The 21,379-nt window shown below is 49.4% G+C and overlaps 1 protein-coding gene across 7 annotated transcripts in view; it reads left to right on the forward strand.

The window, feature by feature from the left end:
- The first annotated feature begins 304 nt into the window (after positions 1 to 304).
- Positions 305 to 21,379, forward strand: part of TCF3 (transcription factor 3) — a 38,947-nt gene continuing 17,872 nt past the window's right edge. For 6 of the 7 annotated variants that reach the window (XM_036282140.1, XM_036282141.1, XM_036282139.1 and 3 more), the window contains exons 1-5: positions 305 to 353; positions 2,491 to 2,623; positions 6,075 to 6,147; positions 20,857 to 20,930; positions 21,175 to 21,253. In XM_036282140.1, the coding sequence (XP_036138033.1) occupies positions 2,552 to 2,623; positions 6,075 to 6,147; positions 20,857 to 20,930; positions 21,175 to 21,253 (298 nt within the window). In that variant the 5' untranslated portion in view covers positions 305 to 353; positions 2,491 to 2,551. Of the gene's footprint in view, positions 354 to 2,263; positions 2,624 to 6,074; positions 6,148 to 20,856; positions 20,931 to 21,174; positions 21,254 to 21,379 lie in introns of those variants that run through there. The other variant, XM_036282138.1, reaches the window with a different exon arrangement.

Below are 21,379 nucleotides of genomic sequence, written 5' to 3' on the forward strand. Positions count from 1 at the left end.
GCGGAGGGATTCGCGGCGTATCCGGTCGGGGCGGTCCGTGGGCGGGCCCTGGAGTGGGCGTGGCCGGCGCGCGGGCGGGGGACGGAACATGTCTCCCGCCGCAGGAAGATGAGGCAGCGGCGGCGCCCGCGGACGTAGCGGGCCGAACAGAGCCGACCGGACGTGGCGGCGGGCACCGCGTACTCCACGCACGCCGCCTCCGTCAGTGCCCCGACCGCGCACTGGCACGCAGGGAGGGGCCCAGGCCACGCGCCGCCCACGCGCGACCCTTGGGGCTGGCGGGCGCCCCTTTGTCGGGGGGGGGCGTACGTGCGCCGCTCCCTGTGAGCTGCGGGCCAGGCCGCACTGAGCAGGTAACCGCACAGGGATCCGGGGCCGCGTCGCGGTGGGGGCCCCGCGTCTTTGTGCAAAGTTGCTCCGGGCCTCCCCGCGCCGCGGGGGCCGGGAAGTTGGGGCGGGAGCGATGCCTGGGGGTGCGCCCCCCTCGTCCCCTTGCGGGCCAGGCTCTGGGCGGCGGCCGGGAGTCATTGTTCTCCAACTTTGCGCGCCGGGTGGTTGGGGCGGGCGACGTGGAGGGTCCGGCGCACGCGAAGCTCGCGCGCACTCCCTCTTCGGCCAGGCCGGCCACTTCGGGAAACTTTGCGAATCCTAGGGAGGGGGCGCACGGAGTACCCGATGGGCCGCCCAACTTTGTGGCGGGGACGCCCCCTTCTCCGGGAGGGACACGACGGGGCGCTGGAGTTTGGAGAGGGAGCGCGGGAGGGAGGGAGAGTCCTTTTGTCTGAGTGTGGAAGGTGCGGCCGCGCGAACTGAGGCTCAGGTTGAGCGCCAGGGGCTGGGGGGAGGCTGCGGAGGGAACATCTGCTCCGAGTTAATGCGGGGAGAGGCGGCAGCGGCGGCTCGGGTTTGCGAACAGGGGCGGTGGCGCCCCAGCTTCAAAGGGCTCCTGGGCCGCGCCGCCTGCACCGGCTGCTGGGGGTGGGCGGTTGGTTTCCCCGGCCTCCCCCTCAAAGGAAGACATTCCGCGCCCCTCTTTTTTTGAAGTGGTTCCAAACACTTTCCAAGTCCCCAAAAGTCCTTGTGACACCCAAAAGTCTTAGCTCCCTATAAAAGCCCGTTTCAAACCCTCCACCCCCCGCGAGTTTGTCTTAAAATCGGTTTCAACTATCCTACAAAAAATTGCGGTTTCGTACTCAAAAAAGTCAGTTTCACACTGCCTCCCAAAAAGAAAAAAGTTTGCGGGGGAGGGGGTGCGCAGGGACAGCCGTTTCGCACCCTGTCTTTAGTTGACAAAGCGGTGGGGGGGTGGGGTTCTCCACCACTGAAGTTGGATCTCCGGGATCTCCCTGGGCCGAGCCCCCTTCTTCCCGCAGCTTCCGCGGTGTCCCCATGGCCACCCCCAACCTCCACCCGGGCACTCGAGGAGGAAACCAGAGGGATTTTGTTGTAGACAGGACAACGAAAACTTGCTCTGCGCCCTTCTCTGGGGGTGGGGTGGGAGAGGAATGGGGTCTGGCAGGTGGATTCTCCCACCCCTGTTCTAGAATGAAGCCCTTGGGACTTTGCGGAGGACCCTGCTCTAGGAACCCGCTTCCCCCAGGGGCGGGAGTCAGGGGATGTTTTCAAAGTTGCTTAAAATTAATTCCCGATATATTATGACAATAAAACAACCTAAGGTTGTTTTTTGTAGGGGAGGAGGTGTAGGGAGCTTTGAGGATAGGTCCCCTTTTTGACCGCTCCCCCCATTCAGGCATGAAGCATGCAGGAGGCTTCGCCTTCTTGAAGATTTCTTTCTCTCTGAATTTGGGGGCGACCTAGGCTTCAACGTACTGTGACAGCTGCTTGTGGGGGGGGGGGTCAGCAAATTTCCTCTGGGTGGTAGCTGAGTCGCCCCTCCCCCTTCCCAGAGGGCGGGGCCAGGGTAAACTTGTGGGTGGTTGGAAAAGGGAGATGGGGCGGAAGAGGGGCCCAGAAAGTGGAGAAGGGACTAGTCCCCCTCTACTTGAGTCCCTGGTGGTCGCAGAGGGAATTAGGAAATCTACATTTGCTCATTCCCCCTCTCCCTTCTTCAAACTCTGGGCAGCTGTCTTTCCAGGTACCTCAATCCCCTAGGTCAGGAAAGGACTCAGTCTAGAGCAGTGGTCTCAACCTTCCTAATGCCGTGACCATTTAATACAGTCTCTCATGTTGTGGTGACCCCCAACCATAAAATTAATTTTGTTGCTACTTCATAACTGTAATTTTGCTACTGTTATGTCTTAGACGACCCCTGGGAAGGGTCGTTAGACCCCCCAAAGGGGTCCCCCAGGTTGAGAACCGCTGGTCTAGAGGGACCCAGACCTTCAGGTTGGTTAGAGGGGCTTTTGAAACAGCTCCTCCACTCCCCATCTCTTTACTTAGGCTATAGTCACTTACATTTTTTTCCTTCCTTCCCTGTTATACGTCTGTTCCTGCCCCTCCCTGCGTCCACCACCGTGGGCTACCATGCAGGGCTGTCTCTAGGATCGAGGGTTCCCACCTTGGCCCCTGAGCCCACCATTGCAGCTGGAGAATGAACCAGCCGCAGAGGATGGCGCCTGTGGGTACAGACAAGGAGCTCAGTGACCTCCTGGACTTCAGCATGGTAAGCCAGGCTCCGCCCATCTCTCAGACACCCTGTGCATCCCCAGGATTCCTGGGAAAGAAGCACCAACTGAAACACCCAACAGCCAGGCCTTACACTTGTTTGGATAGAGGGGCTCCTAGGTGGGGCTGGGGGATTTGGGGTGTCCCTCTGATGGGCAGGCTGACACCCCATGGCAGTGTACATAATCAGGGCCCTTGTCAGCTTCCACAGGCACCTGTCACCCAGGCATTTGCTCAGGCACAGAGTGGGTCCAGTCTACCATTCTACAGGGGTGGATACTGAGGCCCAGAGAGTAGGAGGGGCTACCCATAGCCTCCAATGTCTCCAAGGGGTGGCTCAGCCCTGAGGCCTCTGCTTGGCTGTGGGCACACAGTGGCCTTGCCTTCTGATCTGTAAAATGGGTGTGGTCAGGGTTATTTGCTACATTATGGATTTTTAAAAGGGTATGTATGTGTCCATGGTCTAACTATTTAGCCACATGGTGACTAGTGCAGTCAGGTGACAGGGGGAGACCTCACAAGGAGTGTGGAAGTCTGTGGGCAGTGTTCAGCCACCACTACTATAACTGCCATTGTTATTCTTGGGGAGAGGTGGGCCCCATAGGGGAAGGTGGGGTTCCTTAAGTTTGGGTGGTATGATCCACCCCGAACAGCCCGTTTCCCTACCAGGCAGGTGGAGGAAGTTCAGAGAGGGTGCTGTCTTCCAGAGGTCACGTAGCTCAGACAGGCCTAGTGAGACCAGAAATCAGAGCAGAGCTCCCTTGGGTGCTGGGAGCTAGAGTGCACCTTGGACCAGGGGCCTCAGCTTGCTTCTCTGTGCAGTGGGCCACCTGTTGCAGGTGTTGGGTGATCAGCATTTCCTCACAAATCCAGGAACCTAGTGTGGACAGTTGCCTAAGTCCTGCCCTTCCCCCCACCCAGGCACCATTTTGGTTTGAAGCAGGTTGGGGGAGGATGCTTTCGGTCTGAATTTAACCCTCCACCAGTACAAGGCCAGAGCCACTGAGGTCTGTCAAAAGTAAGTCCCCAAACTGAAACATCAGCCATCCTTCAGAAAAACAGCCCTTGAAACAGAGGGCCACGGCTCAGGAAGGGCCAGGCTTATATTTTTAAGCCCCGTTTTATTTTTGCCTCCCTGGCTGAGTAATCAGGTACAGCTCACTTGTTTTTTTTTGTTAAACCGACAAGTCACAGACTACTGGGCCAGAACAGACCCACTTGGGGAATGGGGGAGCACACGGTTAGAAATGGTCCTTTTACCTCTACCATCAGAGCCCTGAACCACTGATCCGCCGCCTTTTTCCCTCCAGAGGGTCTGAATGTCTCCCCCCCCAGCTAAAAACCAGTAACCCATTTCACAAATGTGGAAACAGACCGAGAGGGTGAGGTACCCAGTGTCTCCTCTCAGAGAAATGCAGAGCTTTATTTTCATCCTCCCCCATTACAGGAGAGCGGCCTGGCCAAGTCATGGGGCGCAGAGGCAGCCTCCCATTTTAGCTCACATCCCTCTTTCTGTGCCTCCATAGTGCCTCCTCTCACCTGCCCCAGAGAAACAGTTCATTTGTTTCTTTGAGCCACCTTGTTTTAGACCGAAACAAAGAAACTTAAAGGGAAGCAGTGCTGCTTTGGTCTGGGTTCTCAAAAGTAGAAAAGGCAACCATCAAAATTAAATACGAAGAAACAAAGGAAACCAAAGTTAAGTGGGCCCTGAGCTTCCTGGATTAGAAAAGGAAAGGTGTGGAAGGCACTTCAGCCCTGAGTGATGTACCCTGTGTGGGCCTGAGATGGTCTCTTTCTGCCTGATGAGGGGCTGGGAAGATGAGGGGATCTGGTAGCACTTTTCCTGTGACCTGACTGGGTGCCCATCTGAGCCGGGCTTGTGTATGGAGGCCCCGATGTGCCCAAGACACCCTTGTACTTTGGGGTTTCACAACATCCCATGTGGTCAGAGCCTCATTTCACAAAAGAGAAGACTGAGGCTCTGGGAGTGTAGGGTCTATCTGGGCTGATGATGAGGCCTACACCACCCAAAGGATAACAGCCTGTTGCCCCCTGCAGCAAGTGTCATGTCAGAGCCCCTAGTGCTCTAGGGAACAAAACAAAGACAAGCCTGAGGGGCTTGGCTGTTGACTTCCAGGCATGGGGTCCTGTTGGTTCTGGTCCTGGCTCAGGCCAGGCCCTCCCCCATTGTAGGCCTCAGTTCCTCAATGGAAGAGGGGCCCATCTTAGAGAATAGGGCCCTGGGAGGCTGGCCCAGTTGAGGGAGTACAGCCACACATACACATCCCCCTCCACAAGAGGGGCACAGAACTTATGAGAACCCATTGTCATCCCTCCCATGAGCCTGTGCTCTTAACTCCTGCCAGGGCCAGTTGAGCATGTGACCTTAGTTCTTCTCTTATAGATGGAGCATAGGAGACAGGACCTCATTTCCTGGGCCCCTTCCATGAGAGGCATACCCAGGTGAAAGCTGCATCCCCCACATTCTGGCTGGTCTGGGAAGGTTTGGGGGAGTTGTCAGCCACTCTCCCCAATGAGCCACTGGCCTCGATTCCACTACTTTTAATCACTTGAATCCCAAACAGAATCTGTAAACCCAGATCCATGGGGCATGGCAGAGGCATGTTTTGTTTTTTGTGGCAAAGGTTTTGTCGGTGTTGGGTTTTCCCGTTAATACTGCTAAGCTGTTTAATCTATAGGGACTTAACAGTGAGGGTTTGGGCGGGGAGGGTGGCACCCAGGGAACCACCCAACCATGGGAGTATAGCCTTTCCCTAGTGCCTCCAGCTTCCCACCTCTCTGAGCCTCAAGTTCCCCTTCTTAAGGGCAGGCATCAACAGTCAGTGTGCAGTGAGGGCTACCCGGGCAGCTGCTGAGCACAGAGCCCAGCGTGTGTGGGAGACACTCCACCTAGGTCATGCTCTCTGCCCCAGCGGCGGATCCTGGCTGTCCTCCCCATGTCCCTGCCACTCAAGTCAGGGATGCATACAAGAGGTCACTCCAGATTTGTCAGGAAAGGTCAGTGAACTTGGTGGCAGGCGGGACCAGAGTGGCTAGGCCTGGTCTGCCAATTAGTATAAATTGTCTCACTTTTTTAAGTTGAAACTTAAAGACTTTATATCATGTCTGAGAGCAGATAAATTGTATCAAGCACTTAAATAGGTTATTCCACCGCAAAAAAAAATGCAAACCTGGGAAAATATGAACCTGGTGTAAACAGTCAGTTTTAACTTCCACTGGATATTGTTGCCAGTGGTGGGCTGTGTTGTCAGACGGACCTTAGTTGAGGGTTTGGCCAGAAGAGCCTTTGTCCGCTCAGGCAATATGCAGTGAGGGAACCCCTGGCTGCCTTTTCCTGCTTGGGCCCTCTGATGGGACAGGACCCCCAGGCAGAGCTGTGTCCCTGAATGTGCCCTCCACCCCACTCACTTCTCTTTCACTCCCCACAGATGTTTCCCCTGCCGGTGGCCAATGGGAAAGGCCGGCCCACCTCCCTGGCTGGTGCCCAGTTTGGAGGCTCAGGTAGGACCCTGCTGCCTTCGGGTTGTGAGTTTGCACAAAAAGATGAGCGTGTGTAGATGGTGGGCTGGAGCAGAGCAGGAACAGGGTATAGCACCAGATCTGGAAGGTGGAGTGGGGCTGAGACTGCATGCTGGCTTGTGGACAAGGTGCCAAAGGAGGAGGTGTCGGAGGGCAGCACCCAGGTCCAGCAGCTGGATTGGGGGTTGGAGGCTGAGAACCAGCTGCTGTCCTGGTCACACAACCTGCGGTGAGTGTGTAACGAAGGGAGCCTGGAAGTCAGCATAGCATCCTCTGTCCTGCACTTGGAAGCTGAGCTCCTTGTCTGGGGATGGAAAGCCATCGGTGTCACTCACAAGGGAGTCCCGTGTGAGGCAGGGACTTGAGCCTCTGAGGTCCAGAAGGAGCATGATGTGGAACCTCAGCCCTTGACAAATCTTGCCCATCCCGCAAGCCCTGGGAGAGGCCCAGCTCCTGGCACTTACCGTATACAAGGATTCAGGGGATTACTGGGACTTGGAGCATTCAAACTGGGTACATCCAGGCAAACCCGTATGAGTCAGTCACTCTACCTGACACTGAATGCTGATGACATGGCTGTGGGATGGTGGATAGTATAGTATAAAGGAACCTATTATAGGGGTCAGGAAGCAGGGCAGCAAGGAGGGGGCTTCCACAAAACCAGGCCAGTTGAGATAGTCTCCAAAGGAGACGTTTGAGCAGAGACAGGGTCGAGGGGTTCAAGGCAGGGAGCACCGCATGTGCAAAGGCCCTGGGCAGGACCTTGTTCGGCATCTAGCATGTTGGAGAAACGGAGGGGACTCATGTGGCTGGAGCAGAGTGAGCATAACTGGGAGAGAGGGAGGGGGTGAGGCAGGTCGTGCAGGGCCTTGTGTGCTGTGGTGAGGACTTGGGCTTTCACCCTTGAGGAAGGTGGGAGCCCTGGAGGGCTGTGAGTTGCCATGTGCACGTTGTGGAGTCCACTCTGGCTGTCAGTAGGATTTGGGGGGAGTCTTTGGGGAAGCTGGCTGTTTTCAGTCTCTAGCACCTCCATCACTGTGTGGACTTTGGCATCTTTCTGTGATCCCATAATTGGTGCTGTGCCATTCTACATTTCTGGGATCCAGGACAGAAGGTTTTGTCTTAGAGTCATTTCTGAATTCTACTGGGGTATCCAGTGAGCTCTGGCTGGAGGACGGGGGTGGTTTATGTTCATGCTGCCACCCCAAAGGGAGGAACATTGTGTTGCCGCCCCCCATTGCCCTGAACTGGCCTTCCTCTCTGCCTGAGGAAGTGACAGCAGGGCCAGCCAGAGTCCTCCTTGAGGTGTGGAAATCCCCACATCCCTCCCCTCTGAAATAGCCCCCAGGAGTTAGGGTGCTGCCACTTCCCTGCCTCAGGCAGAGGGTCAGGCCCTGGGGGCTTCCTGGAGTAGTTGGCCCAGATGTGCCTTCATCTCCCCCTAGGCCTCTGCCCTGAGCTGTCTTCCCTAATTTGGTGTCCACTCATAAGGCCAGCAGCCTTAAGTAGCCAAAGCCATGGCCTAGGGTAAGGGTCCCCTCCAGGAACCCCTATAAATATTTGCAGATCAATTTTCCATAGTTTCTGCAACCCCGGCTTTTCCGTGGTTTCGACAGCCCCTGCCATCCCTCTGGCTCTGCCCTGACCACTTTGGACAAGCAGGGTCTTGTTTTTCACCCCCCTTTTATCAGTAAATGGGTCACTCTCCTTCCAGACAGACCATGTCAGCTTAAGGGGAACACCACCATTTATCAAGTTTCCAAATGTTAGTGGGTCCCCCAGTCACAATCCCCCTCATTCCTCCTTCTACGTCCTGGTCTGGCATTTTCCTAGTGTTGACTTTAAGTCAACTTGCTTCTCTTAAATTCATTCCAAAAGGTCACTTCCTATCAGTAAATCAGCAGCCTGGACCTAAGTAGGAGGTGTCTCTGAAAGTAACTGAAACAGTAGCTGAATGGCATGTTGGGGGTCTGTAAGCAGCCTTGCCCATGGCTGTCTGGGCCATCTCTGCTTTTTGAAAATGGTGTCAGAGAGGCATTGACCAACCATTGCCAGGCCAAAGGTTTCTAGTTGTTCTCTGGATTGGAAGACATTTTTTCTTTCTTTATTGATTTTAGAGAGGGAGGAAGGGAGAGGGAGAGAAAGATAGAAACATCGATGAACGAGAACATCAGCTGGCCACCTCCTGCAGGCCCCCCCATTGGGGATTGAGCCCACAACCTGGGCATGTGCCCTAACCAGGAATTGAACCAGTGACCTCTTGGTACATGGGTCGACGCTTAACCACTGAGCCACAACTACCAGGCTGGATTGAAAAACATTTAAAACAAGAATAATTTTCCAGTCTTTCCCTTTTGGGAAAACCTGAGGCATAAATCTCTAAGTGACAGTGCGTCTTCTGCCAAAGATTACAGGGTTCAAGGCCTGTAGAGGATCAGGTAATGCTTCTTGTCCGACCAAAAAAAGCATCTCTGTTTTTAATTTCTCCACAGTTTTCTTGGTTTTTGTAAATCTAACACACAGTTGGGTGAAAATCTAACAGGAGAGGCGGCTTCCATGTTGCATCTTTGTAAGGACATAGGTGTATGTAATTGTCTTCAGGGGAAGCGACTAGGCTGCTGTGGATATGTATTCACTAAAAATGTCCTCACCCCTTAACCAACACTGAATCTTTTAAAATCTCTTCCCATTTAAATAAGTGAGAAGGAACATTTTATTTGAGTGGGCCCTTATTTGCTTAATTACAGATGATTATCTTTTCAAAAGCTGATGGGCCATACAAGTTTTTTTTTTATGAATTTCTCATTTACAGTCTTGAGAGTTCCCTTTTTCTTTCGTTTTTGGGGGGAGTTGATCAAGTTCTTAGTTTTAGCTAACTTTTTATTTTGAAATCACCATGGATTCATAAGACATTGCAAAGAAATGTATAGAGAGGTCCTATGTTCTCCCTTGGTCCCCCAGACATCCTGCATGTCTGTAATGTAATAGGAAATTGGGAAGATGACCTCGGTACAGTACACAGTTTATTCAGGGCTCACCAGTGCATGTGTGTGTATGGTTTTATGCAATTTGTCCCACGTTTAGTGCCATTAAGCTACCACCACAATTAAGACACAGAGCTATTCCATCACCCACCTCTTTTCCCCTGCTGCCCCTTCATAGTCACTTGTACCCAGCGACCATTAATTTACTCTTCTCCATCTCCACATTTTTGTCTTGTTGAAAGTGTTATATACATAGAACCACACAGCTTGTCATCTTCCTAAGTTGGCTTTGTCCATTCAGCGTAATTTCCTGGAGATCTATCCCAGTTGTTGGCAGTTTCAGTGGTTGGTTCCTTTTTTGCTGCTTGGTAAGCTTTTTAACAAAAGGAATCATAACACAAAAATGACTTATGTCACTGTTTCTTAAGCACTGTATGCAGGTACCCAAACTGGGTCATTGATTGTAGTCCTCCATCCTCATAGATCAGTGAAATAAGTGCTATTATCTCCGTTTTACTTATGGAGAAGCTGAAACTTGAGTTTAGTAACCATTCCAGCTAACCACTCAATGCTGCCTCTCCATAGTGTCCCACAGCCCCATGCTATACTGATCTTTTTGATTTGCAAGAGCTTTTATGTAGGTGCAAGTGACTATGAAGGGGCAGCAGGGGAAGGGGGTGGTGGTGGAGCAATTCTGTCTTGATTGTGGTGGTGACTTAATGGCACTAAATGTGGGACAGATTTCACAGAACTTTTGTGATCTATGTTGCAGCTGTTTTTCCCCAACTTATCAACTGTTAATAATGGAGGTTTTTCATTTGTCTTAGAGGTTTACTGGTTTGTGTGTATATTTATTTATTTTTATCCTAATCTGAGGATATGTATTTATTGATTTTAGGGGGAGAGGGAGGGAGAGAGAGAAAGAGAGAGAAACATTGATGAGTGCTCTCTTATGAGCCCCAGCCAGGATGGAACCTACACCCTAGGTACGTGCCCTGATTGGGAATGGAACCCAAAACCTTTTTGGTATATGAGACAAGACTTCAATCAACTGAGCCACCTGGCCAGGGCTGGTTTAATTTTTATGTTATCAAGTCTTTTTTATTTATAATGTGTTCTGGACTTGGTGCCATTTCTGAAAAATTGATCCTTAAGAACTAGATGTTCGTCCATTCTGCAATACAGATGTAGCAGTCATGAATGTGCCTGCTCCTCGTTACATCACGTTGAAAAATATGCAGGAAAGCATGCTTTCATAGTCCTTGGCAGAGCAAATACATGAAAAATTAGTAGGAGAGAGGAACCTTAACAGAGATTGAGGCTGAGCTAACCATCTCTGGCTAAGTGCACACATCGGGCTCACCCATGGGGCTGCTCAGAACACACACCCCTGTGCCCTGGACCCAGAGCCACTAATGAAAAGCCTGGGATGGGGCCTGTAAGAGGTTTCAATCGGTTACGAGGGCACCTCTGGTTAGAAGCACTTAGCCTTTAAAGCCATACCCTGTAATTAGAATGTGCACTCTTTTTATAAATATCAACCACATAGTGGGCACAATGAAAACCTCTAACATTAAAAAGAGAGAGAGAGACCAAAGTATAAACCATGGTTTTTGAAAATAATGCAGTAAGTTTAGAAATAAAACATTAAAAAGTAGAAGGAAATAAGCTTGATAGACAGAATCAGCAGTAATGGAAACACATTGAGGTGCAGCCATGCTATACTTGGGGAAGAATATAGCCTTTGGTGTTCTCATAAGAGCAGATAGAGTGAAAAGAAATGCATTAAGTGTTTAAATTAGGAAGTTCTAGAACAACAGGATAAATTCAAGGAAACATTTTTTTTGGTTTGAAATGCCTTAAGGAAATTCCAATTTCCCATGAGGTTTTTTTTTTTCATCTTTTTATTTCTTCTGTCTGTTACTACCACAGTACTTCTGTCTATTACTACTACAGTACAGTGTTAATACTGTAGTTTTATGGTGTTTTGTAGTCCTACCTCAGTTCTTTTTCAAGTTATTTTCCCCCATATTTTCAGAGTCGCTGTTTCTTTTCTATGATCTTTAGAATAATTATGTCATGTCTCTCTCTCCTCCCACCCCCAAAAACCTGTTGGAATTTTGAAATGTTAAATATATAGATAAGTTGGGGAAGAACCATTTGTCTTTCCATTGTTAAGAACCTGGTATCTTCTCCATTTATTTTTCTTTTTTGATCCTTAGTTTTTATGATAAGGTTTGAAGATTGAAGTATAAAGCACTTAGTAGTTTTTTATAAAGCACTGTGTTTGTTTTTTATTAATTTATTTTTGTTACATACATTTCCTCTTTTCCCCCATTGACACCCTCCTCCCCGTCCCCCCATGAATTTTTTATTTTTAATTATGTTTTTATGTTTTTATTTTTTATTTATTTATTTATTTTTATCCTCACCCAAGGACATTTTTCCATTTTTTGTTCAGGTAGAGTGGGAGGGAGAGAGAGGAAGAGAGAGAGAGAGAAACATCGATGTGAAAGGGACACATCGAGTGGCTGCCACTCGCACGACCAACCAGGGCCAGGGACAAATTGCAACCGAGGTACGTGCCCTTAGCGGGAAACAAACCCAGGTCTATCTGGACCGCAGGCCGACGCTCTAACCGCTGAGCCAAACCGGCCAGGGCTAATTATGTTTTATTGATTTTTTTTTAGGAAGGGAGAGAGAAACATCTATTGGCTGCCTCCTGCACACCCCCTACTGGGGTTGAGCCCAAAACCTGGGCATGTGCCCTGACCGGGAATTGAACTGGGACCTCTCAGTCCATGGAACGATTCTCAGTCCATGGAACGATGCTCAATCCACTGAGCTACACCGGCCGGGCATTATGTAGTTTATTAAAAATTTAGTTATGTACTGTTCTGGTGAGGGTTATTTCCAAGTATTCCATTAATTTCTGTGCTGTGGTTTTGGGGATCTTTTTCATCATGTTTTTTACCCACTTCCTGCTATCCCTTAGTTATTTTCATTTTTCCCTTGGTTCCGTTTTCCAGGTCACTCATTCTCAGACACCATCCCTGTCCCAGTGCAGATGCCATGTCCCTTTTTGCATTGGCTGTGTTTCTAGAACCATACAACAGGTGCTCTTTGCTTGTTGTCAACAGGACCAAGCATGACACTGGCTGTTGATAAGAGATTGATCTTTCTGTCTGAGTTTATCTAGTTAAGGTTGTTTCCTTCCTGTCCAATATGACCATCCACAACAAATATCTCAGAATGGCTGCCTGTTTTCCTCCTTCATGGGGTTGTGATATTGTCCACTAGTGAATGGTTGTTGTAACCCTGGACACTCCTTGAATTTTGTGCGTGGCCTGCATTCTTTGTTATCTAGATCTATTTTGCATTTTGCCTATGTTTCTAAATTGTATTGGCCTGTGACTTTAGACATTGCTGCGTTTCCGAGCCAGTCTCCAACAAGTGGTACCTTGTTCTTCTGTGCTTGGGAAAACGGCCCTGCCCTGTTTGACACCCATTGCTAAAAATCAGCTTGTCGAGATTTTGTTCACTCCTCTTGTCCATTTTCTTAGTTAAAAAAATCATTCACTGCACGCACATTTAAAAATGTCTAACGTTGCATTTTTTTAAATCACATAAAGTCACTTGTCTTTGTAGTGTCAGGAAGAAGGGTCTGTGTCTGTCCTAAATGTACATGTTTTTTTTTCCTGTTCTTTTGTCCTTAATTCTGCTCCCTCATCTTTTATCTGTTATTGATTTTTCCTCCAATATGCTTCATTGTTGAATCAGTATTTATCAATTGACTGCTTTTTCTCTTTCTCTTCCTTGATTCCTCCTGTTTTTCAAGTTCTTATTTTATTGATTTTTTAGTCAAAGGCTGAGTTTGTTTACTTCTGTTCTCTCTTGTTTAGTAATCAGAGTCCAGGATTATGCATTTCCTTCTGATGACCACTTCAGCTGTATCCCATTGGTTTCAATAATGTATATTTTCCTCATGTTTTAGAGATACTTTATCATTTAAATTTTTTTTCTCTTTGAGTCTTTTCTCTTTTTTTTTTTTTAATGTTACTGATTTTTAGAGAGAGAAACATTGATGTGAGAGGAAAGCATCAATCAGCTGCCTCCCGAACACAACCCCTACTGGGGATCAAGCCTGAAACCCGGGCATGTGCTTCCACCGGGAATTAAACCAACAACCTTTTGGTGCACTGGACAGTGCCCAGCCAACTGAACCACACCGGCCAGGGAACTCTTTGAGTCTTTATTTTGGAGATTTTTGATTTCCTGTTTGGATGTGGAGTATCTGTCCCTGGATTGGCAAATTTCTATTCTAGGTCACCAATGCAGAAATTGATGCAGCATGAGCTGCTGCACCTGTCCAGACAGTACAGAACATTTCTGCTCTTGCTGAAATGGAGCTACTTGGGGAACAGTTGGATGTGGAGCCATGAGGTTTTTTGTTCCCACCTGACCACATATAGGATTTTAATTTGACATCAAGAGAGCAACGTGTGCCCTGGCTGGTGTTGCTCAGTGTTTAGAGCATCAGCCCAAGCTCCAAAGGGCCTCGGGTTCGCCTCCCAGTCAAGGGCACATATCTTGGTTGCAGGTTCAATCCCTACCCTTTCCCCCTACCCCTACCCCCACCCTCTCTCTAAAAATCAATGGGAAAAAATATCTTTGGGTGATGATTAACCAAAACGAAGTAAAAATAAAAAAAAGAGAGAGAGAGCAGCTCATCTCCCCTCTTGTTTGTTGGTCTCTGAGTGTTTCCTGGGCTCCTTATTTGTTTGCATGCTGGGTTATCGGCACATGAAACTCAGGTCAGTGGGGCTTTCTTTGTGGGTCCAGCCTGTCACCTGCTTAAAGCCACTGTCTCTATTCTAGCAGGTCCTTGCCTCTTAAGTCAAACTTACAGATGAATATTACAACTCCACCTTTTGGTTTCATGCTTTGGTCTATCTTTGTGCAGCTGATTCTCTCTAGTCTTCGAATCTGTTTGTTTCAGAATGTCTTCTGTAGGTGCTATGGCTATAGTTTTCAAGAAATTAATCGTGAGGCTTATATTTCCAGCACTTTCTCCATACTCTCAGGTTTGGTTTTCCTGTCTTTCTACCTCCTGCAGTCGCATATGTCTGGCGTGTGTTTTCTGGAATTGGTTTTGAAAGATCTGTGCTGGTTCGCAGCGTACTGGTGGTTATTTTCATTGCTTTAAAGAAGATGCTGAAACCCATTTCTGATTTTTTCAACCCCATAAGTGAAGTCACGTGTCCCTCTTACAGAAAAGTAGAGGAATGAGCCTCTACATCTCTTCCCCACCTTGGTATTTAGTATAAATAAATCACCACTTTTTAAAAACATTGTTTCTTCTCATTGATGAGTAATATATATATATATTTGTGTCCTCAGAAAAAACATGTCTTTGTATCAACTCTTCTGCTTATTATGAGACATTAAGCAAATGATTAAGCTTCTTCATTCCTCAGTTTTTCATCTGTCAAATTGGGATGTTAGCAGCCACTGCAAGGATCCAGTGGAATAAGCCATGAGAAATGTCCAGAGCAGCGTGGCACCTACAGGCTCCTGGTCTGGTTCTTGATGAAATTGTGTCTTCACTTCAGGGCTACCTGGATGGGATTACCCTTCCCAGGGCCACCCATCACATCCTCCTGATTCAGAGGTTTGTGTTTGATTCCTCAGGGTGTGCCTTAGGGATGCTTTCCAGCAAGGGAACATAGTGATGTTTGCCTTGCACGGGGAGTAGAATTCCTTACCCACGTGTTTCCCACCTTCACCTCAACCTGTGCAGGTTGTATGCTTTTATCTACTCATGACAGTCAGTGAATGCGCATACGTTTATCTTAACCTTTTGTGCTTTTTCATTCATTTGGGGGGTTGCCACTGAGCCCTTGCAGTCTCCAGCCCAGAAATGCTTGGTCAGCTACATCTCTCACTCTAGTTTGGGGGTATTTTTTCTGTTCCCTTCGGGGATGCCAGCTCTCCAATGTCAAGTCTCATGTTCACGTCCATCATCTCAGAATCTCTTCCTTCTAGAACCATGTGTTTGGGAGCATTTCCAGAATTTTTCCTCCTCTTCATTGATCACCTTTGCTACACCGTCTGTTCTGTGTTCTCTTCCTCCAATGCTGCATTTAAAAAAAAAATTTTTTTTTTCTTTATTGATTTTTAGAGAAAGAGGAAGGGACAGGGAGAGAGAGGTAGAAACATCGATGGGAGAGAACATCGATTGGCCACCTTCTGCCTGTCCCCCACTGGGGATTGGGCCTACAACCTGGGCTTGTGCCCTGACTGGGAATCGAACCGGTGACCTCTTGATGCATGGGTTGATGCTCAACCACTGAGCCACGCTGGCTGGGCTTTTTAAAAAAATTTTAGAGAAGGAAAGGGAAAGAAACAGAAAGAGACATCGATATGAGAGAGACATCAACCGGTTGTCTCCCGCACATACCCCCAACTCTGGTTCAAACCCACAACATGGATATGTTCCTGGACTGGGAATCAAACCTGCTACTTTTTGGTGTACAGGACAATGCTCCAACCAACTGAACCACACTGGCCAGGGTTTTGATGTTGCTTTTTAAAATCTGTGAGCCTGTCCAGTGTGGCTCTGTGGATTTAGCATCGTCCCATGGACTGAGAGGTCCCTGTTCAATTCCCGGTCAGGGCACATACCCGAGTTACAGGCTCCATTCCCAGTAGGGGGCATGCAGAAGCAGCCGATTTATGTTTCTCTCTCACATTGATATTTCTTTCTCTCTCTCTCTCAAAAAAAATCAATAAAAACATTTTTGTTTTAATCTATGAGTTTTTTGCATGAACTTTTCTTAGTTTTTCCCACTTCCTCTCTTTCTCTCTGAAATCTCATCTTTCTTCCAGAGAAAGATGTTTCCGTAGTTTCCTTGCAGGTATGTGGAGGTTGCTATCTTAGATATGCTTCTGTTTCCTGGGATAAATCCTGAATCCATGAGCTTGGGCCATATTTTGTGTTCATGTTTGTTTCTCTCTCGTGTCTTTCTTATAGGGAGGTAGTAGGTCGGCCTCTGAGTTAATATTTGAGGGTGAGAGGTACAGATTCTCCCATCCCCACCCTTGGATACCTTATGGGTTCTGCTTGAGACTGGAGCAGGGGAGAGTCTTTCTGTTAACACTTTGGTCATGGATCTGAAATTCACAGGAGGGAGGGAATGGGCCACATTGTGCAGCTGGGGAACCTTGTTTCTCTGTGAATTAGTCTGTATTTGTGGGACCCCTCATCAGAACAACTCTGTCCACTAGGGAAGCCCAGAGTTGCTGCCTTGGATAGTTCAGGAAAGTTTGGGTTGGGGGCCCCTTCTCTTAGAAAGGATGGAGTGTGACTTCCACTCATCTCTCCAGCCTCAGATCTGCTTGTCTAGGTTTCATGGGCCCCCACCTTCTTGCTTCCTGCTCCCCCCCCCATTTAAGGGGCACATAGGCCTTAAACAGGGCAGATGATAAAAGGGGTGAAATGTAAACAATGAGTGAATTTGGATTTGGGGCACATCCTGGCATTTTCTATGCAACTTTCCTCCAAGTATGAAATAATAAGCTGCCACCACACCCCCCCACACTCCACCCATTAGTGGTGAGAGCCCACAGCCCCACCTGAGAGGAAGGACTGCCCCCAAATTCAAGTACATGTTGCTCTCACCACTACACTCTTCCTGCCCACCACCATCCCTGTGAGACCCCAGGCATCATAGTGCCAGACCCAGGTAGGGCGGTCAAGTGGCCACCATTTGGTTCCTTGGGATCTTAATTTTAGGGAAAAGCCAAAGGGAGAGCAAATGAGCTCAGGGTCACATTGACCACCTGATAAAACCCAAGAAGAAAATAATTACTTGAGTGCCAGCCGAATAGTTGCTCTTAAGGCCTTGTTAATTTTTCTCAGATGTGATCACAGTCCATGGTGGTTTTTATTGTATGGTTATTTTAGACTATCTTTTGGGGCCATGGTGTCCCATGTAGCAGCCACTAGTCACATAGGGCCATCTACATTTGCATCAATTAAAATCACTGAGTTGGCCCTGCCGGTTTGGCTCAGCGATAGAGCATCAGCCTGTGGACCAATGACTTGCGGGTTCGATTCTGGCCAAGGGCACATACCTCACTTGCCATTCGTTCCTGGCCCTGGTTGCAGGAGGCAATCAGTGGATGTATCTTTCTCACATTGATGTTTCTCTCTCTTTCTCTCCCTCTCTCTCCCTCCCACTCTATCTGAAGATAAATAGAAAAATATCTTCAGGTGAAGATTGAAAATAAATAAATAAAATCACAGAGTTGGAATTTTTTTTTCCCCTTTATTGATTTTAGAGGGAGAGAAAGGGAGAGGGAGAGACAAACATCGATGAGAGAGAACATCGACTGGCTCTCTCCAGCACACACCCTCACTGGGGACCGGGCCCCCACCTGGGCATGTGTCCTGACTAGGAATCAAACTGACAACCTCTTGGTACATGGGTTAATGGTCAACCACTGAGCCACACCAGCTGGACAGAGTTGGAATTCTTTAGCAGCTGTATGTGGCTACTGGATGGGACTGATGTGGTCTGGATGGAAAGTCCTGTTGGAGGCAGGTTAAGTTATTTGTGGGTGCAATGAAGATGTGGGGAAAATGTGGAGGCTGTTTGGGGGACCGGCCCTGTATAGGGAATGCTAGGGCAACAGAGAAGGCCCTGGGCTAGGAGAAGACCTGAAAGGTGACTTCCCTGAAGGGGATGAAGAACCAGCAGGTATGCTGACTATCAAGGCAGAGCTGTCTGTTCATGCATTAGGGTTGTTAGGGAGGAGCCTGGTCTCTGCCCTGGGGACAATGGGGAGCAGTGACAGGAGTTAGAAGGAGGAAGGAAAACCAAGTTTTGCTTCTGAAAGCACCGTTGGACTGTCTGGGGTGGAGTGTGGTTGGGGAACCTGGGAGGGCACTGCTGCAGGGATGCAACTGGTCCCATCCACTGGGTCAGAGACCAGAGTGAGGGAAGGAGGGGACAACTCCTGGGTGAGGGAATACTTACAGAGCTAGGCTGCAGGATGAAGCCCCCAGGCCATGCTGACAACCACCTGGTTGTACCCATAGGAGTTTGGGGTGGGGACAGTGGATGAGGCTGTGTTCAGGGCCCCATGACCATCTGGGTTTTGTCTGTCCCACACGGTAACCCTGCTCCTGGTACTGAGTTCTTCCAGCTCCCAGAATTTCCCATTCACCAGAGCCAGTTGATCTTCTCCATAAAGGGCCAGGCAGTGCATATGTGGAAGTTAGGAAGCCTCTGTCGCTGTAAATCTACTTGGCCTTGGTAGCAAAGGCCGCCATAGACAGTAGGGGTCAAATGGATGTGGCCATGTGCCAATAAAACTTTGTAAAAGCATTTGGAGACCAGACTTAGTTTTAGGGCTGTGGTTTGCTGACCCAGCCTCTGAGGAATCTAGCACAGGACATGGGCCGCTTGGACCCAGCCAGTGTTCACTGAGTGTCTTTTAGAGGCTACTCTCCCAGTTTATCAGGCAAAGGCCAGCCCTCATTCACATGGTGGGGTGGTGACTCCACCAGGACACCAGCTGTGCCACTTGTTCTATTGCAGTCTTTGTCATCCCCAAAGCAACCTAGATGGGTAGGTAGCTTCATCATCCCCAGCTGACTTGAACTGGAACTGAAGGTCCAGGTGTGGCAGCACCCTTGGGTCCCACATGCCCTCTGCTCCATCTGTCTCCTTCTACCTGAGGCAGCTGGGCTGGATATGAGTGGATAGATCCTTTTTCCCTGGTGCTGCCATCAGCACGTCACCTCCAGCATTTTTTTTAAAGAAAGAGAAATAATAAAAATAACACTCTGACAGTAGTGTCTTATTTTATTGGTATGTTAATTAGAATACAAATTAGGAATGGGTTATTAAAATGCATAATCGGTGGGGGGGTTAATAACTATTAATGGAAGTAATGGGGGAGGGAGGGGCTGTCTCTATTTTTGTCATTTATAGAAGAGGATGTGGGGGCTGGGAGAGGGACTTTTTCCAGAAAGAAAGGGCAGAGCAGCACCTGGTTGCCTCTGCCAAGTACTTGTGGGGCCCATGTGGTGGGGGAATTCCTGCGCCCCGGGAGTGCCCTTCACCACTGCCGGGAGTGGGGGCTGCTCCAGAAGGTAAGGGGGACAACAGGCAAGTTCACGTAGAAGGAAACTGAGGCTCCAGGGTGTTGGCACTTTTCCCAAGGTCACCCCTGCCTCACTGGCTGCTCTGCTCTCCTTCCCAGAGCCCCAGTGAGTGTCCAGGACCTTTTGGTACAGATACCTCAAACCTGGCAAACCACAGAATGGATTCCTAGAGACCACAGGAGCCCCCTTGCTGGGTCCCCCATCTGCTGAGACAGCCCCTCAGTCCCCCCCCCCATCATGCTTTAGAAATTTTTTATTAGAAAACAAAATCTAAATTGGCTGCATGAATATTCATTAGGATTGTGGTTAATATGCATACTCATGCAAATTAGATATCAATTAAACACCAGTTCTCTGGGGAAAATGATTAAGATAATGCCACTGATGTAGAAGGATATACAATTTGAAGGAAGTTTTGGTGCAGACGAGCAGGGGAGGGCAGGAAGTAGGATGCAGAATTTGGGATTGGGGTGCATGGGAATTCCAGCATGTGGGGTCAGAGGTGGATTGGGAGGGGGGTTGTGCTGGAACAGGTGGCCCTCTTTTCCCATGTCAGCCCCTCCCCAGTTCTGCCAAGTGGGCCTATTCATAACCCCATTACAGAGGAAGGAAACTGAGGTAAAGAGAGGGAGGGACCTGAGACTGCTCCTTTTGTACTTGTCTAGGTCATGTGCTTTGTGGTCCCTGATGGATGGGGTAGGAGCTCCAGCCCCAGAAGGATGCAGTCCTAGGCTTCCTACCCTGTAGGCAAGATTCTGAACCCTGCACTGGTGCCTGGTGCCTGGGAGAGTGTCTGGGGAGAGAAAGGTCCCACCCTGCCCTGCCCCTTGAGACCAGGTCCTTTCCCCAGGCTGGTTAACCCAACTATACCTTGGGCCTCTGGACTCCCAACAGGAGCCTTGGTTTGTCCCTAACGGGGATGGGTTCCTCCCAGGATAGGCTGCCAGCCTGTGCCTAGTGGGTAGTCAGTGGCAGCTGCTGCTTGGCCCACCTCCTGAATTGGCAGGGATGAGCAGGGAAGATTCGTACGTTCGCAAGATCCAAGCTGATCACTCATGATCCATTTGCTCATACCTTTGTGAGCCTTTCTCATAGGGTCGAGAGAGACTGAGCCTGACACAGCCCTAGCTGGTGTGGTCAGAGCTGGGCCAGAGGGAGGGGCCTGGGACTAGGGGAAGGATGCTCAGTGTAAGTGATTTCTACCCAGGGTAGGCCTGGTGGATAGGGTTTTGGTGAATGGGTAGGAGTTTGCCAACAGCAATAGCTGGTGGAAATGTTTGAGCTGCAGACATGGAAATATGCTAAGTGCCAGGGTGTCTGGGGTACTTGCCACTGACAGTGGTGTCAGTACTGGCAGAGCTAGAGTTGGGTGAGGCTCGATAGGCTCCAGGGCCAGTCTGGATAGGGATGGGCCCAGAAGACATGCTGAGTCGAGTGAGGGCTCTCTCCTGAGGTGATGAGAAAAAAAGCTATAGCTGACTTTAGAGCTGGGCAGGGGTAAGGGTTGACCCTCTCTCTCTTTCTGTCCTACAGGTCTGGAGGACCGGCCCAGCTCAGGCTCCTGGGGCACTGGCGACCAGAACAGCTCCTCCTTCGACCCAAGCCGGGTGAGGAGCTGCTGCCGAGCCTGAGACCCTGGGTTTCCCTTTTCCAGGGGAGAGGGGCATATCAGGAAACTAAGGCTCAGAGGGGGAAATCATATGCCAACCTAGTCTGCAAATGACTGAGTTTAGATGTATGGGTTAAAGTTGTGACTCGAGTACTTACAAGCATGCCTGCCTCTCAAGCCAATTTACCCATCTATAAAACAGGGTGCCCCAGCACCCCTCATTTCTACCCATCTCTCTACAGACCTATGGCGAAGGCACCCACTTCAGTGAGTCCCATGGCAGCCTCTCTTCCTCTACATTCCTGGGACCAGGGCTTGGAGGTGAGTGTCCATGGAGCACAGCCCCTTCCCCCATACCTACATGGAGTCCCTGGGGCCTGGTCAGTGAACTCAAATACCTTTTGGGATGTTTACCTGGAACAGAAGGTGTAGGTGGATATGGTGGCC

This window comes from Molossus molossus, unplaced genomic scaffold, assembly GCF_014108415.1.
Source record: "Molossus molossus isolate mMolMol1 unplaced genomic scaffold, mMolMol1.p scaffold_m16_p_4, whole genome shotgun sequence".
NCBI classification, from domain to species: domain Eukaryota; kingdom Metazoa; phylum Chordata; class Mammalia; order Chiroptera; family Molossidae; genus Molossus; species Molossus molossus.